Below are 17987 nucleotides of genomic sequence, written 5' to 3'. Positions count from 1 at the left end.
AATCATTGGCTCCTAGAGACTTTTTATGTAACCTCACTATGTTACATGTTCTGTCGCCAGAAGCTAACAACCACTAAGTACTCGGATTCATTAAGAGTTCTTATTGGTCATCATATTCCTTCTTGTAATTGCATATTGCACGTTTCCAAATATTAAGACACATACGTTGACATGGACACAGAGTACATTAAGTGGCTTACATTAACAGAATAGTTTAGCATAACTGATTGCCTAATGTGGTTTCAGAGGAACATTAGGCAGTTCAGTTTTTCATTTCATGGTAACCCAAGTTCAGAAAGAATTTGACCTGATTCATGCTGGTAAATTCCAGTGTGTAAGTGTGTGTGTGTGTGTGTGTGTGTGTGTTTAAAAAGCTACTTAAGTCTGTCTAAGCCTGACCCATAATCCATTCCATAACAGTAATAATTCTTCATTCCAGTGTTTCAACATGGCACTGTTTGGATTGATGAGAATAAGAAACTGTTTTAATTTGCCGTGTAGAACAAAATCACTCAGAGGTTTTGTACTTGCTTTAAATTATACCATAATTGGCTAAATTGACAGTCAGTCCTCTGAAATCATAAGAGAAACTTAAAAGACCTCACACCTAAGAGCTTCTTGCTGTGAGACAACGCTATCAACACGTGAGCTTGTGTCTTAACATGTAGCAACAAAATAAACTGGCAAACTGCCAGATAAAGATTACTGAGTCAACATGTGAGAATCCAGCTTTTATTTAAGATAGATTATTATTAGAGACAGGAAATAAACAAAATAAACAGCTTGCACACTGTAGGGCTCCAATTTCCACTCATTTATTGCACCAAGGTGACGTTTGGAACACCACTGCTCTTCATCAGACTGACATCACCTTGGTGCAATAAATATATGGAAATTGGAGCCCTGCAGTGTGCAAGCTGTTTATTTTGTTTATTCCTTGATTTGCTCACTCGCAGCCCAGCACCTGTTCTCTCTGGTTTGGATGTGCGTGCATACTCCCATCTTTTATTATTAGAGACAGGCCTTTATTTCCTCAGTTTTAGATTTTATCATAGTTAGCCTCACAGGTTTTTTTCCAGTTTGCTTCCATTAAATTTGCCCATTACTGCTATTTGCTATTGTAAACTGAACACTGACTCTATATGAAGAAATAAACCACTAATGTGATTTTATTCTCTCAGTAACCATTGGTTTTGCTAATTACACTGCTGCTTGTCAACAGTCATTTGTGTTGGCCAATAAAGTTTCCCACTGTACCATGTTGGGGCCAATATCCCAGAACAACTGCTGCTAAGGACTAAAACCAAGCTGTGTAATATAATTGTAATGTACATTTTGCATGGCTGAGATTGCATTATGAAAAATATTAAAACTAGCCCAACATGTCTAGAGTGAAAGACAAAGGAGGGCGGGGGGGGGGGACTTTAATCAAACAAAATTAGTTGTACATTTTAGTTGCCTAGCAACCAAAGCCATGCACACAGGTGGTTATCTTCACAATATATGTATCACTGTCCTGTCTGTTACTCCTGTCCTGCTGTCTTCTTTTGAAAGCTACAATATATCTACGACCTTTGCATTTCAGCTGTCTCGAGCAGCCATGTACCCTTGAAACCACTGAATGTTAATCTTTGCACAAACATCTCAGGTCTGATCATGTGTTAAATGAAATAAGTAAAACACGGCTTTCAGCTGCACATTTGAAATGCCTGTGTCTTGCATGGTTTCATAGCAACAGGCCTTTCCCAACTAAACATGGAGGCTTGTATGATTGTGTGTATGTGCCTGATATCCACAATAACCACAATATACAAATTCTTGCAGTGGACTGTCTTGATTCATAATCTACTGGTAGTTGGACATGAGCATAAGTAGGGGAATACTTATTGTTTGGCTAATTAATTCCTGCAGTTCAATGTTGATAGAACCCAGATATATGCATATTTCTGCTCCTGACATGCTGAGGTGAAAGCATGTATTATGTATCTTTCATTTATTTATTTCCTTTATCTTCCATCATCAGGTTGAGGATTTGATTTTCACCTATTGCTAAACTTCAGTCCATTGTTCCTCCAGATGGAGATGATCATTTATGCTTTCACTTCAGTCCACAAAGACCACTGCAGCTCTCTTTTTACATGCCTTAGCAGATAATCTCCGGATCATTTAGAAGTGACCCAGAATGTCTCTGCAAGGCCTACTACCAGGTGTACAAGAAAGGTCTCACATTACACCTATATTGATATATTTACACCCATGTGTGCTCCCAAAAGAAAAATGCAACTAGTTTCTGACAAGCATGCATGGGTGAACATAATTATTGGCTAATTATATTTATTGGTCAATCAATTGTCATCATTTTGGCTCATTGTTACAGTACTGCTTTTGATGATTTTTTTTGCCTCATCTCTTTCATCAACAATAAGAGGTTTTATGTTGCTAATATCAATTAAATGAACCCCAGTTAGTCGCTGAGGTCTCTGTACTGTTCCAGCTTTAAAACAAGATGTAATTGCCCTTTTGAAGTTGTGACTCCTAGGCTCTCTCCCGTTGGGCTTTTGCGGACACTGTGGACAACTTTTAAAAAGCAGTTCAAAACCCAATGGTTATTCATGATTGCATTTGTTTTATAACTCATGGTCATTTGACTTTTTATGCACGTAACCTTTTATAGATGTGATGAGCTTTGCAGGATGTGATCATGAAAGGTTGTTATATAAGCAAACTTTACTATCTTACCTTACTCTCATTTTTCTCTCTCTCTCTCTCTCCCTCTCTCTCTCTCTCTCTCTCTCTCTCTCTGACCTCGACTTTCTTATTCATGCTGTGTGCAGACAGTACAGGAAGGAAGGAATAATGGAAGGATGGGGTACTGGGGGTATCTGGGAGGCTGGAGGAAGCTTTCCTCTTTTTTTTTCATGGAGCAAGGGATTTTGGTACGGATGTCAGGGAAGAGAGAACTTGATTAGACTAATTTATTCACGGGAGCAGGCCATGTAATTGTTCTCATATGGGGGTGACGTAGACGTGTCTGTGTGCTTATGGAATAACTTAAGGTGAGTAAAAAGGGTTATTTGTTCACCAACAATGTGTCTGACTTTTTTAGAGAGTAAAATGATATTCTACTTAATTGTAATTTATCTGTTTCTCAACAGTAAAATACCTTTAGAGATCCTCTCTTATGGCCAACCATGTAACCATATAAAATGTTGTTTTACGCCTTATTATTATAGTGTTGGATTTAAAGGCTTTACTGCAGAGACAGTTTCAAATAGATGAATTATGTTTTGAAACATTACCAATACAAAATAATACCCACTCTTTAAAAAAACAACTATTGAGAAACCTTAAATATACAGTATAATATCTGGTCATCACTGTGATATCTCTTGACTGCTATAGTGCTGAGGTAGCCCTCAGACACTCTCAAGCTCATGTCTTCACTTCTGCTCACTCTTTCCATTTGGAAGACACAGCGCCTCAGACCCCGCTGTTGTTTTACTGCCACACTCCCCACAGTTGAAGGACTTTTCCTCTCAGAAGTAGCTGCTTGTTGCCGTGGTTACAGGTGCCACAGAAGCCAAAGTCCTGCAGCATTCAATTCACAGTTCAATGCTGATGACATCACAGGTTTCACGAATTTCATTCAGTGTATACAGAGTCTTGAACGAGGCTGATCAAATACAGTGTGTCATGTCTGAGGTCAGAAGACGTAAAAAAAAAAAAAAAAAAAAATGACCCCTGCGAACCCAGAAATTGTAGTTTAGTTCTCTAACAATATCTTTGTCTGTCATTGAATTAAGTGAGTTTCTTTACCCCGACAGTATGTCTTTCTGTCCCTGCTTTTTGCATCAGTTGGAAATAAGCAGAAAGAAAAAGAAAGTGACAGATACAGAGAGAGAAGACCCACCGCATCACTGTATCTCATCCCCCCTGAGGGACAGTCCAAGGCAAATTCTAGTAGAAAGATAATAAGGACTGAGGGTTCCCACTGTCTGACCGACGTGAAACACATTCCTTCATTTTTCCAGCCTTTTTTCTTTTCACCTCATTTTTTTCCAGGATTCTGAAATCCCAGTGTAAATACATATTGAGGAGTATTTACAATAGTGGTAATGGTGGTGGGAGAGGGAGCTAACTCAGCGGGCCAGAGGAGACTGCCGCTGGCCGACTATCTGAGTGTGCGACTATTTGTACAGTTGATCTAGTGTGTGTATGTGTGCACACGTTCCCAACAGCACAGTGTGTGTTTGTCCCCATACTGTTGATCCACAGTGTGTGTTTCACGACATGAAGAGTGTACACTTGTGTGAATATTAGCAGCATTTATCCCTCCATTCCCCGTGTGTGTGTGTGTGTGTGTGTGTGTGTGTGTGTGTGCATGTGTGCGTGTGTGCTTATTTGATGTGGCTTGGCTGCAGTAATGTTGGGTTGTGTTAGAACTTCCCAAGAGGAGGCTGCCAGGCCCAAGAACTGAGCAGGCAGAGACAGCCATTGTTTTGGTAAGGCATCCTGGCCATAATTGTGTGTGTGTGCATGTGTGCGTGTGCGTGTGCGCGTGTGAGTGCATGTGTATGTGTGTGTTCGTGAGAGAGTGAGAGAGAGCTTAATTTAAGAGTACTTGAACACTGTTATTCTATGAAGCATAGCCTTTTCCATTCTGGCTTTAAACATAAAAACATGCTTACACACACACACACACATGTAACAGCATAACATACAAACACTCCATCCTCACAACCACATTTGATGAGGGAGTTCTCAGAGAAAATTTCTTTCTATTATGTTGCACAACAAGATGAACCAAACCTCTCCCTCCAGTTTGAAAACCACACATCAAAATTTTTATCAGCTTTCCCAAAAACATCTCAACACTCTGGATCCTCATAGCTTTGCTGGCTTACAAAAGTTCAAATGTGATTTCAGTATTAAACTGCTTTAGGTACAAAACAAGCCAACTCAGGATTTCAACCGCGATCACCCTCTATAGACATTTTGAATTTAAGTTTCCTGTGTTTCCTCACCAAGTGACTCCACAGCATTGTCCTTCACTTAACCTTAAGAAATGTTACTGGCATCGCTTAGTAGGAACCGTAATGGTGGCCAGCTGAACGTTCTACATTTCATTCTGTTCTGCAGTTCCCATTACAGGAGCCCCCTCCTTAGCAGGACATGAAGTTGTAAGACTGGAGGTGAGTAGGATGAAACTCCACCTTTCCCCCAGATGAAACAATCTGCAGAGGATTCCATAAAGCGTCATTGTTACTTCCTGCCTTTAGCCTCAGAGTGATCATAACCGGTGGTGAGCTGAGGCATTCCTTGTCTACCCGTAAAGTCAGAAATTCTGTGTTTACTGCCAAGCAGTGGACAACACCTTTTTTTTTTTGCTTTTTTGGTACTCCTTTAAACAACTAGTCCCCCAAATTAAATGACCAAATACATTATTTGACCATTTGCACTTCATAACGACACATAGGAGTGTCTAATCTGGCTCCGCTATCCGTAGTAATGGGCAGGACAATGTAATTTTTGTCTGTGTTTTCCAAAACCATTGATGATGATGTGACAAAGCTATAGTTAAGGTCTGGTTAGGTTTTGGCACAAAAACCACTTGGATAGGTTTAGGGAAAGATCATGGTTTGGGTTTAAATGATCACTTTGTTAAGGTTAGAGAAACATGTGGTGTGGGTTACCACGTCCTTAAAGTTAGGCGACCTTTGTCGACTACAATAATAACCATGGGGTTAAGTTAGGGGATGACCTTTTGTGTCGTTTTTCTTGGGAGGACATTACTCTTTAAATTGTAATGAAACATCTGTAACATTAAATTGAATTCCCATCACTAATATAAACTCCTGTTCAACAAAGTCAGGCAGTACCCAGCCCACATTCAACCCAGGTTTAACCCGCATCACTTTGTCAGTCAGCTCCTATGTCCAACACTTACTTTCTCTGCAAAAGGCTTAACCGTAACTCTTTCCCAAACTTAAAACCTAATCCAAGTAATTTAAACCCTAAACCCAAGCTTTAACTGCAAATTAGCTCTTTTTGGCGACTGGATTTTCCTCAACTTTCTATCCTCAAGATAGACCTTTGGTCCTCACAAGAATAGACATGCAAAAAAACACACACTCATCTCTCTGCCTTCTCAAGGTTCCCATTTCTTTTCCAGCATAAATAATCCCCTCAGTCTGCTGGCTCAACTCTGATTGGAATCTCGACGCCGTGCTCAATTGTGGGTTGATGGGGGAAAGTGGGGTGCCCTGTGTGTGCGTGTGTTTCTATGTTTAAAGCTGTTTCAAGGCCATAAACATAATAGCAGAGGGGTGTCCACCTCCGTCAGGCCAGGCCTCTAGAAAAAAAAAAAAAAAACTTCAGCTCAGAAACAAGGCAGGCACACAGATCCACAGCTATAGACCTACACAAACTATGCAGACACACACACACACACACCTAAATGATAGCATATTTACCGCTAATTGCAAAGAGATGTACTCAGACTGGCACACTCTCATGTTCACTCCCTCTCCTTTCATTCAGCATCTAGCCAGCGTACCAGCGGACACAGGGGGTTGAAATCCAGGCTCCACTAGGTTTTATCAGCTTTTCGTGTCCTAGAGGAGGCCAGCTGGAGACTTAAGTGGAGATTCTGTGGAGAATTATGAGATTCTGTGCAGAATTATTAGTGGGTTACAATGTGATGTGATGTGATGTCGCATGGCAACTGATGACTATTAGTTGACTGTTAGTCACTTAACATTATTTTATTACTGTATGTCTTTCGTTTATTGTGGACCACAAATTCACGGAGTCATTCCCCTGCTTATCTTGGATACAGGAAGTAATGCATTCATAGGTGTGTAGTGTGCTCATGCATGTGGTCACTATATTATACAGTCTGTACACTCTTCTGTACTGTCTGTCCAATTCAGTGTTTCTCCCCAATGTGATATCTATTAAATTACCCCAGATCAGTTTCGTCCAAATCGCATCCACATTATTATCTCATCCCACCTAACCAAAAGAGAGTGGAAAGAGAAAACTGTCTGTGGTACCAATTGCTTTGCCCCTCCCCTCTTAGTGGTATGGTACTCCAGCTACAGTCTCTAATAGTTTGCTGGCTTCTATGCCCTTGTCAGCTGAATTCAAGTTTAATTTGACTGCAGATCCATCATCAGTATATCTCAGTGTTGAGTCAGCCTTATGCTGCACATCAAACACAGAGGGGGACACAGAGGGAATGGCATCAAACCCGACACCACAGGGAGCCAACCAAAGTGAAAAAAAGTCATTGAATTCCTTCCTCATTTTTGTCTCCCTGACAAATTTTGTATGTGCCGACTCTGTGGAAAACAGGAGTGAGAGAGAGAAATAGAGCAAAGTAATAAAAGGGAGACATTTGAAGAAAAAAGAAGATGAAACGATGAGTGTGACTCAGAGACGTGGAAATGAAGGGATGGAGGGAAAGGAGCTGAGATGGAAATATCTCTGTTTACCGTAGTGGGTGGATGGGCAGCATATGAGAAGATGTGCGTAGGGTGATAACAGAGTCCCTTCCTTTGGCACGTACCGTTCTGATTAGATCATTAGCACTTGAAGTTGAGGCAGTTATTGTTAAGATTTCTTTGTCAAGGCAATGAGCTGGCTGTTAAATGCCTCCCGTCTTCTTTTGGACTCATGTGGGTGGTAGAGGAATGATCCTTTTCATCAACATATTTGTATGGGATGAATATCATGTCATTTCGACACTGAAAAACAAAGCATCGAAAGGTTGAAACTCTGTTTGAAAGCTTGAAATCTAATAAAAAAGGTTTTGCAAGATTGAAACTAAGTTTTGAAGGCTTGCATAATGTTTTCATTTTCTGAAAGAAAAAATTAAAATCTCTTCAAATCTCTGAAAACATTATTTTGTATTTGAGTTTTCCGTCTTCACAACTGCAGCTCTTTTTGCAGTGTTTCACCAACACATTTTGAGAGTTTCAAAGTTGTCATTGTTCTCCCGATGTACAAGTTTGTTTTCCAGGTTTGAAACCTTGTAAATGGTGATCTGAAAAATGGTGCACGTATGTTGGGAAAAAAACGTTTGAAGTTTTGAGTTTCAATAGGGCGAATCTAAATTTTGAAACTTTTGCAGATGTACATTTGTGCTCGTATTGCAGACTATTATTTCAGAGCTGAGTTTACAACTCCCACTGTTCGTAGATCTGCCTACACAGTTGAAAGCTTGCGAGTCATGTGATTTTTGGCAATATTGTCTCAGAGCTCTGATATGAGACTATGAATCACCGAAACTTTGTAACAGACGGCCTGAAGAATGCATTTATATTATTTAATAATTATTTGCATCTGTATTAATTAATATTCTGATTGTGAATTCATTATTTAATAACCGAGAATATTTGTTAGGGTGTCTGAAAATGACACTGAAAATGATTTATAAGGCTAATTGTTTCAGGGAAAATAGAAGTTATGTAACTTATATCAAACCTGACACTCAGGTATTTTCAGCCTCACATGTGACTGAATGGAAATGACGACAAACTATGTAAAATATAAATGTGTTTAAAAAAAATTCTCTTGCTCACAGACAAAGTCACTATTAGCTGCTTTCCAATAAGGGGGCGTGTCGGCCGTTAGAAGACTTCTGCAAAGGCAGCTCTCATGTGTCCTCACTCATGGCTCCTAAATAAGAGCTTTGGAACAGCCTTCAAAATGGCGGACCAGAATGACTTCCGGTTCAATCAAGGAACTAGGAGTGAGGAAAGATCAAATAAGAGTCTTGGGACGTACCCCGTGTCTGCCACAGGCACTGCTCGGGGGCAGCCAACTGCGTGGGCAGATCTCTAAAATGTTGGTGTTGTAAACTCAGCTCTGAAAGAACAGTCTGCAATACAAATGCAAATGTACATCCACAAAAGTTTTTTTCTTAACATATGCGCACCAGTTTTCAGATCACCATTTATAAGGTTTCAAATCTGTAAAACAAACTAATAGACTGGGAGAACAGTGACAATTTGAAACTGTGAAAATGTGTTGAAGAAACACTATAAAAAGTGCTGCAGTTGTGAAGAAGGAAAACTCAAATACAAAATAATGTTTGCAGAGGTTTGACTTTTTTTTCAGCCTATCAAAACATTATGTAAGCCTTCAAAACTTGGTTTCAATCTTGCAAAACCTTTTTTATTAGATTTCAAGCTTTCAAACAATGAGTTTCAACCTTTTGAAGCCTTTTTTTCAGTTTCAAAATATGACATGATATTCATCCCATATATTTCCTCTTTGACTTGTTTTTCAGTCATGCATTGTATGGTTTTAATAAGTTATTTCAAACAATTTTATCAGACCAAATTTATTAGACTCCAGAGTGCATCAGGTATTATGCAGTAAACTGCTGTGATATTGCTCCTCATTTATTGACCCCCACGGCTACCGTTGATTAAACATTACACTTTGAACAATTAAAATACTGTAATCGTATCACAACTGAAGGAAAAGCTTGTTAGCTTGAAGAAATATCAGTATGTTTTATTGGTGAGACCTCAGTCCAAGTGAAATAAAAGCAGCCTCCACCATGTAGAGAGACATACACACAGACATGGGTTTGGATGGGGATGGCGAGTGGAAAACAAGGCTTTCTTTGAGCAGATTTTAATTAGCAATGTTCATAGCTTGGCTGTGTTCTTTTATGATTGGACCACTGAAAGCCTTTTTGTTAGCCTAATGAAACACATTGAGGGGTATGTTCCTGAATTGAACTATGTTTGTGTATGTGCATGTGTGTGCATATGCTTGCGAGTATGTGTGCTTGCATCCATTGCATATGCATGTATCTTTTATATGGGTGAGTGCCCACATTCTTTTTGGTGTATTAGAGTTCTATTGGTAGGGATCAGAAGCCATAGCAGGAGACAGAGATGAAAGTAATCTGAGCGCATTGTTTTCCCTCCTTTCCAAAATAGTTGTTTTAGGTAGGCAGCCATTGCCCATAATTGCTGAAACAGGGTGAGGTATTTATCTGTCCTGCTTATGATTTAGTGTCTGTTCTTTAGTAATCTGAAATAAGATCTGTGGTTAAGGGCTGCCCAACCTCAGACAGACCACGGAGATTGTGTAATGCATAGCGTTCTGCTGGTTTCAGTGGGATCCCTTTATAAACACATCTCACACAAAACACTGTATGATCTGAGGAGCTATTCGGGGCATTCTTGTCGAATTAGTTCCCATTCATCAAATATGAAATGATTGTATTATCCAGGAGGACAGGAACAGAAAACATAGTTGTAAAAAATAGTAGTTTTTTATTCAGTCTAAGAAAATGTATAGCTCCAAATATCAAGGATTTTCAATGATCAATGTAATGGTAAAATGATCATTGTGTCACTCATTTTATAAAGAAATTAGTTAAACAACTGTAGAAGTACTTTACTGTAACACTACATTAAATAATTAATGCCTGGAGAATGGGGCCTGTTAGTATTTATTCATGAAATATTTATAATTTAGTAATAAAAGTAATAACACTGATGAATATCACCTAAACTGTAAATAAACTTCTCCCAGTAGCACACTGTCAAATGCTGTTGAGCTGCACTGGTTTTGCTGGAATTCCACGCAGTCTTAACTCTGCTCTCAAATAGCAATGGGTTACTGAGGCTATGAGTGGGGTCAAAGTGCACAGTTGATAGCTTTGTGTACAGCGAGCGAGAACAAGCAGTTCTTTAGCAGAGCTTGTTCCGCACATGAATACCCCCGAACAGTTAATTGCTGCCATGGCAACAGAACAAAGAGGGAAAGTGACATTAGGTGAGCTGTTTGCAGAAAGCGATCCTTCGCAGTGACAGTGTGAACATGTGAGGAAGGGCTTGAAGCGTGTATGTGAGCGTAGGTCAACATTTTCTCCCTATCACCACACAAGCCATTCACTGCTGACAAAAGCAGTCTTGTGCTGCAGGATTGGGGAAAGTTACTAATGCTGGCAAGATCATAATCTAAGTCACATTGCAGTGAGGCAGTTGTGGGCTTTCACATAAGAGGGATATATTAGGAACAGTTATGCTAACTTGTAAGCATTGGTGCTAAAAAAGGGAGACATGGGATTTTATGAAAAATATAACAAAGCATGAATTACAACAAAAAAGAGATTGGACTTTTATGTGTAATATTGCAAATGTAAAAAAGATACATTTCATCAATTTTGTAACATCGTTATAAAAATAATAATGTTTACTTGTATTTCTCAAGAGTCTACAGATATGCTAATGTCTCTGTGAGGCTGTACTTGGACACAGCAATGGTGAGCTAGATGCTAATGTCAGCATGCTAGCATGTTCATAATGACAGTGCTAATATACTGATGTTCATCAGGTAATGCTTACCATGTTAATCATGTCATTTGTTTTTGAGGTATTTGGTCACAAATAAATACTGGAAAATTGAAAATGGTGTTGACCTGGTGATGGCACTAGATGAAAAGTCATTACAATTCACCCTGAGGAGGACATGAATATTTGTACTAAATTTAATGGCCGCCAGTAGTGGGAAAAGTCAAGGGGTCACCAATGTCATTAGAATCCATCCTTTGGGAACCATGAACGACAAAATTTGACCTCTGGACCAATAGTATTAAACGCACTCCAAGGTAAATAAAGACATAAACTAGAGCAGAATAAAAATGTCCAACAGATTCCAATAAAATAACAACACACTAAAGTAGAATCACAGTAAACTCTCAGATAGATGTGAGATGGTAAAATGGTGCAGTTACATTCATTTTATGTTTTTACATTATATTTCTCTAACTAACAGCTTTGTACATCAGAGACTAATAGAAAAGAGATGGAGCAGAAAGCTTCCTCTGCAGGGCTGCTGTCGGTTGTGCACACATGCTGTGCAGTTTGCTCAGCAAGTGATCTGCATCCTTTCTGCATGTGGTCTGAAATGGCTTAATGGCCTTTGTCTGTGTTCATTGAGAGCAGAGGCACAGCAGCTGAGGTGTGAGATGGGAAATAATAACAGACAGTATCACAATATAGTCATACAGGTATGACTAAAGGTCTAAAGGATTTTACTTTTAAGTGGGCAGAGCAGCTTGGCAAGTGTCCTAGCACCAGCTTGCTGCATGCTATGCTATGTATGCACTTGCCTGGGTGCCGCAGCTTCATAAGTGGTGTGTGCATAGGATCGCATGGCTTCAAGGTCAGATCATTTTGCAGTGATGTGACTTCATGCAATCCTCCTCCAACCTGTGTTCCATAAGGCAAAACAATCAATCAAATGACTGATTTCTTAAACCGTAATCAACACCAGTGAAATGAAAGAGAAAATATAATTCTGATGAGAGGATAATCGGCCGGGATATCCTGAGTGGGCCTCCAAGGGGATTGCATCATCACAGTTAGCCTGCTGTGATGATGTTATCGGGGACAGCTGCATGGGGCGGAGCCAGGGTTGAGGCTCTCTGGGAGCCAAGAGGCAGCCAGTTGCCAGCAGATCCCCTCCACCACGACCCACCTGCTTCACATGTCCAGTTTTCCTCTAAACCCCTCAAAGGGATTCCCTGAGTCCTCATGTATGTCCGCTGGTCCCCCATGTCTTTGAAGTCATGATCCTATATGTTTTCATGCCATTGAAGTCATTATCCTATTGCTGTGTTGTGTCATGTGTTTGATCCAAATGTTTGAAGTATTACAGGGAACTCTTAATGTATCTATTGGTCACAGGCCAAACATCATGGACCTCCAAAACCAAGGCAATTATTAAGAACCAATGATGATCCAAACCAATCGTTCCTGAAGCCTATTTATGAATCAGATTTTTTCAAACCACTGTAAAGTCAAGGGACGTCAACATCAATGGTTGGCAGTAGCTGGCGTGCACAGGGCAGTGGTACTAATTTAATTAAAAGCCCTTGAAGAAGAAGCCCAGCCTAGCTTAATACCATCAATTAGGGGTTGCTGTGCCATCTGACTAAAATCCCACACCCCGTTTGTGTGATTCATACAGGAAAATATGCCTCTTTGTCTACGAGGTCAACCAACTCTTTGGAGAAGCTGGCGCAGGGTCAGGAAACAGTAGTTGAGGGTGTAGGAGTGGGAAAGAAGGCAGTAGGGCGGGGGGTTGTTCTACTAGATAAGCCTTAGCATGAGGTCATTTGAATGAGAACTGAGCTTATGGCAACATCTTTATAGTGAAACAGCTGGTCTTATTGTAGAACAACATGAGAGAGTATTTTCAGGGTTTCATTTCAAAACGCTGTGTACTAGTCAGAAGAAAAATCTACCAAGTTTTTTATAGATAGAGAAGCTTTTCTTAGAAATATTTATCATTTTCTATGATGCAAATCATTTAAATTCATGCTCACTATCATTAAGTAAAAGTAGGTTTACCTAATATTGAAATGTTTTGTATTTAATAATTCTCATTTCTCACTTTTTTCTCACTTTATTTTAGTTGTTGTTCAGAGAATCTTGATTTACATTGTCTACCAAGGATGATTCTAGCCCTTCTGAAAGGGGATGAGATAAAATTTTGGCAATGGAGCAATCTTTATTTTTATATCGGTTAAAAAAAGAGCAGATGATGTTCCAACCAAGGTAGCACAGTGCCCATTTGGCATGGAACTGTAACTTTACAAAGGGCTTTACTTCAATTTCCAAGGTCACAGCGGTTATTATTCGCCCCAACGGGAATGTTTACAGGTCCATGATGCAATAAAGGTCTTCATTCAATTTAATATTTTTGAATAATCATTCTCTCACATCGGATTGGTTTCTCATAGAAGCATTAGACTTGACAGGAAAATCTCAGACCTTGTGTCCTTTCTTATTCAAGATCCTGTCAGACCTCTCTGCAAGTGACATTATGCCAATTTAGCAATTGAATTAGGTACAACTGGCTGCATTATCACACTGTCATTCATCCATGTTACTGTTCGGTTATCAAACATGTGCCATGAACTATTGTGTATGATTTCATCAATCCTGTTTTATCAAAGCCTCATGTGAACTGCATTTTCTGCAGCATCTCACATAAACTAACAAGTGTTTGAGTGGCAGGGTGCACCCAGTAGTCTGCACTATCCTCAGTCCAACCATCCCTGCAGTTTGTCTCCAACAGAGCTCACCATGGAGACTAAAATGCTTTTTGGCTCAGGTTGAGAGGAGATCTATGTATGTGTGCAAGTATGTATGAGTCATCATTAGGGATGTTTTATCATTTCATAATGAAATGGAAACAGCATGTGTGTGAGATTAGGTGAGCGAAGAATGCAGCACAATGCTTGGGCATCATTTTATGTAAACCTCTGTCATGTAGAAAAAAGTCTTCATGGAAAAATCTATAGGAAAATCCTTAGATTTTGCGTTTTCTTCATACAATTTCTTCATTGTGAAATTTACATCACATACTCTTCTACCCTGGCTCCGTGAGCCTGGCTCTTTGATAGAAAATATTATTACATTTTGATTAGTCCCTACTGTTACCACAGCAATATTGCAATGCTGAATCTCATCAAATGTGTCCCGAGCTGGAATGGAAGAAATATTACATTTCCTGTTTTTAATTTTGAGTGAAAAGTTGAACTGGGACATTGGCAGCCCAGTAGAGGAGATTAAAATGTGTGTGACTTCACTTTTTTTTATGTGAAAAAGATTTGGAGAAAATTAGGCAGGAAGTATGCGGCTTTCCCTGAAACCTAATGTTTCCTCTGGGAACTGCAGCATTGTTACACTGTTTATCAACTTCATGGGCTACATTTCCACTGAGTATTTTGATTTCTGCGAAACTGAGTTTAGTTAAAGGCATAAGTGAATCAATTTCACTAGGACATTAGTGTTCTCTGACAATATTTCATCTTGGTTTTTGGCACTTTTTGGTATATAAAATTTTTTATAGTACTGTAGCTGAACCTATTGTACAAATATAAGTCCCCCTGGTAAAACATTCTTAATAAACACCTTCAATAATCTGAACTACTCGACTCTGATGCTTCAAGCTATGTGCTTTCTTTTTAGAAATTATTTATACTGAGAGCTGACAGAAAAAGACAGCCGGTGTTAGATGTCAACTGCTCCTGCTCCTCCTCCAACTGCTATGCAAGAATGCACAATGCACATAATATAGGGTTTCTTGGAAATTCAGCATATAGTTTACTACAGAAACCCCCCCCCCCCCAACCCCCCCCTTTTGAGACCACAGTAAAAACCTGTTAACAGTCTTATTCTAATTGCTTTATTTCTGCTCTTTCCCCTAAGGTCTGAATCAGGGATCTCCAAGTTTACTCATCGTCTCTCCCTCAAAGAGCGTCCGTCCAAAGCAGAGAAGACTACGTCTGACAGACCTCCATCCTACAGGAGACGATCTCTTAGTGTAGATTGGTAAGACCAAAGACCTTCTCTTTATGCTTTACCACATTCTTGTGATTTTTGGTGTCAAAAGCAGGATTCTAAATAGGACAATGTGTCACTTATCATATTTGAAATCCAAAGAGTAACACCTAATAAGAGAGAGACTACTGCATCTGAACCTTCCTATGATGCGTCTCTATACAAAATCAAGGCTGAGGTCGATGGGGTTTGGGGACTGGTGTTTGGGGCGGGGGCAGAGAGTGGGCGTAGTGGTTATAGGGTCCTGCTCTGACTCCGCGTCTGGGTTTCGTTGAAGAGCGCCAAGCAGCTCCAGTGGCGCCGGCTCATCTTGCTCTTGTAAAGCTCCAGTCCTCAGGCAGCCGATGAAAGGAGTTTGAAAGCTTTCCATCACAGGGCTGCCTTCCCGTCCCCACCCATGGGAATCCTTCCCAGTCTCCCCTCTTGTTGCCTAGCCTCCACTCATTTATCTACTCATCCATCCTGCCGTCCGTCCATCTGGCATCCCCCCTGAGCTTCCTGCTATGTATTCTTGGCTCTTCCTTTATACTTCTCTCACCATTGGGAAAATTGCCTCGGGTTAAAGCGGATCTTACACTTCCTTTGCACTTAATTTTGTCAAGTAAAAAATGTCCAAACAGTCACGGGTCTAAACAGTTTCCAGGTTTCTAATTGCTGTGCGAGGACTACAGTAGCTTTTCAGTAGAGTTACTTAGCGGTTTGTGAAGTACAGGTGTGGGATTCTCTGAGGTCCTATCGAATCATGCTAGGGCCCACTGTGAGGTCTTACGAGGTCTTTTGTCGGCCTTATGAGACCTACTGTGTGGTCTCGGACTGACGTTGCGATGTGTGGTCCACCAGCAGAAATGTGGTGTTAAGTGTATGAGTGTTGGAGTGTAAGTGCAGTGTGAGGTCCTTTACTTTAACAGCTCCACGTTTTTCTCCCATGTTGCTGGAGAAGGGACCTGGCCTTTAAAGTTCAGGCCCTGATTGATGTGGTCTGGTTTTAATGAAACACAGTGGGTAGATTGGACATGCTCATTTACGAGAGGGATGAGGGGGGCTTGGCTACAGCTGGATTCTGACTTTCTCCGGGGCGAGCCACCGTTACAAGAGTGCGACCAGCCTTTTGTGACATAATAAACAAGGGACCCCTTGGAGGAGAGATTCAAGGTTGAGGACTGAGTCATGCTACCGGGAGGTGAAACAAGGTCGGTCCAGCTCCTGACAAGACCAGTACAGCTCCCCTGGAATGCACAGTCATCAACGCGGTCAGAAGGAAAACACGTGTGCTAGTAGCATCTATTGAAAACATCCCATGAGTCACTTGCATATTTGGAATAGTTGGACATTTATAGCACTTCCTGTAGTCTGTCCAAGTGATCTGTCTTATTGTTTCGCTCACTATTTATGAGGATTTTTTTGAAATAATTGTTATCACAGGGCTATATTTCTCTAAGTAATATACTTTTTAACTCTATAGTGTCGGGATGTGATTTTAAAATGCCATGTGGCCCAGCCTAGTGTACAGGTAAAAAAATGACAGCACTAAGTTGCAATGAGAATAGTTTTCACCTAGTTAGGCATTTTTAAAAAATGAGACCAAAATAAGGAATTTAATTAATTATTTAATTAAAAGTCTTCATCTTACATTAAATATGAAAACTGCATGTGGGGTGCACTGTTACTGACTTCCACTTTTATTAGTTTTTTCTGTCATTTTATTGATTAATTAGTTTATACTGAGAAATTACTGAATAGGTACCTGTTGTCTAAGAACTATTAGGTGTCAGTCACAACTAATGAATTATGTTTGTCCTAAAACAGCTAAAGAAAGCACTGGAATGTGTTCGTGCTTGTAATGGGGTGAAATGTTGAAATGTTTTGGTTTTATCCACCTGTATATGTTTTTAAATTAAAGGTTCTATATGTAAGAATCAGAAAGTCCTTCTCATTAGTGACACCGGTGGCCGTTAAGTGAGCTGCATTAAGCATTATGTTGCTTGCACAGGCTCTCACACTCTGTCAGCACAAGTGAGCAGTGGCGTGAGACTACTGCAGGTGATGTCTTTTTCCTTGCTTACACTTCTCATAATAACATAAAAGATCTCTAATGTTTTGTTTTGTACCGTGCTTCAACAAAGCATCTCTCAATCTCACTCCCAGTCAGTCCACCCCCTTGCCCCCCGCTGTATGTCCACACGCTCACACCCACGTGGCTCACACGCTGTGGCCGGGGAGCAACACGCTACAGTTTTGTTGTGAAATGTGTGGTGGTCAACGGAGGTAGCTAGCCATCTCAACCTGCCCCCACCCCTTGAAAAACAAAGGTACTGTAGCCAGAAACGGTGACAGCTGGCATAGTTAGGCAGATAGCCACCAGCCCACCTGGTCGGTAACAGAGCTGGAAAGATAATATCTGCAGGGTATGTGACACAATAACGTTACATCCTTTGGACTTTTGTGGAAAAAAACAACCCAAGTCCTTCACATAGAAATCAGTCCACAGGCTGTTACAGGCAACCGAGAAAGTCGGGGAAGGTCTTTTTTTTTAAGTTATGTTACAACCCGCTCACTCATTGGCAATAAAAAATAATTAATGCATGTAAATTGCCTCACAATGCT

The 17987-nt window shown here is 40.2% G+C and overlaps 1 protein-coding gene across 4 annotated transcripts in view; it reads left to right on the top strand.

Annotated features, from left to right (window-relative positions):
* The window catches only part of LOC122970856 (ankyrin repeat and fibronectin type-III domain-containing protein 1), a 144604-nt gene that overhangs the window by 90406 nt on the left and 36211 nt on the right, over positions 1-17987 (top strand). For all 4 annotated transcript variants that reach the window (XM_044337180.1, XM_044337181.1, XM_044337179.1 and 1 more), the window contains one exon: positions 15252-15374. In XM_044337180.1, coding sequence (XP_044193115.1) covers positions 15252-15374 — 123 coding nt within the window. The remainder of the gene's footprint in view (positions 1-15251; positions 15375-17987) is intronic.

This window comes from Thunnus albacares, chromosome 20 (genome assembly GCF_914725855.1).
Source record: "Thunnus albacares chromosome 20, fThuAlb1.1, whole genome shotgun sequence".
Taxonomy (NCBI): domain Eukaryota; kingdom Metazoa; phylum Chordata; class Actinopteri; order Scombriformes; family Scombridae; genus Thunnus; species Thunnus albacares.
This window is presented reverse-complemented; position numbering and strand designations above follow the sequence as displayed.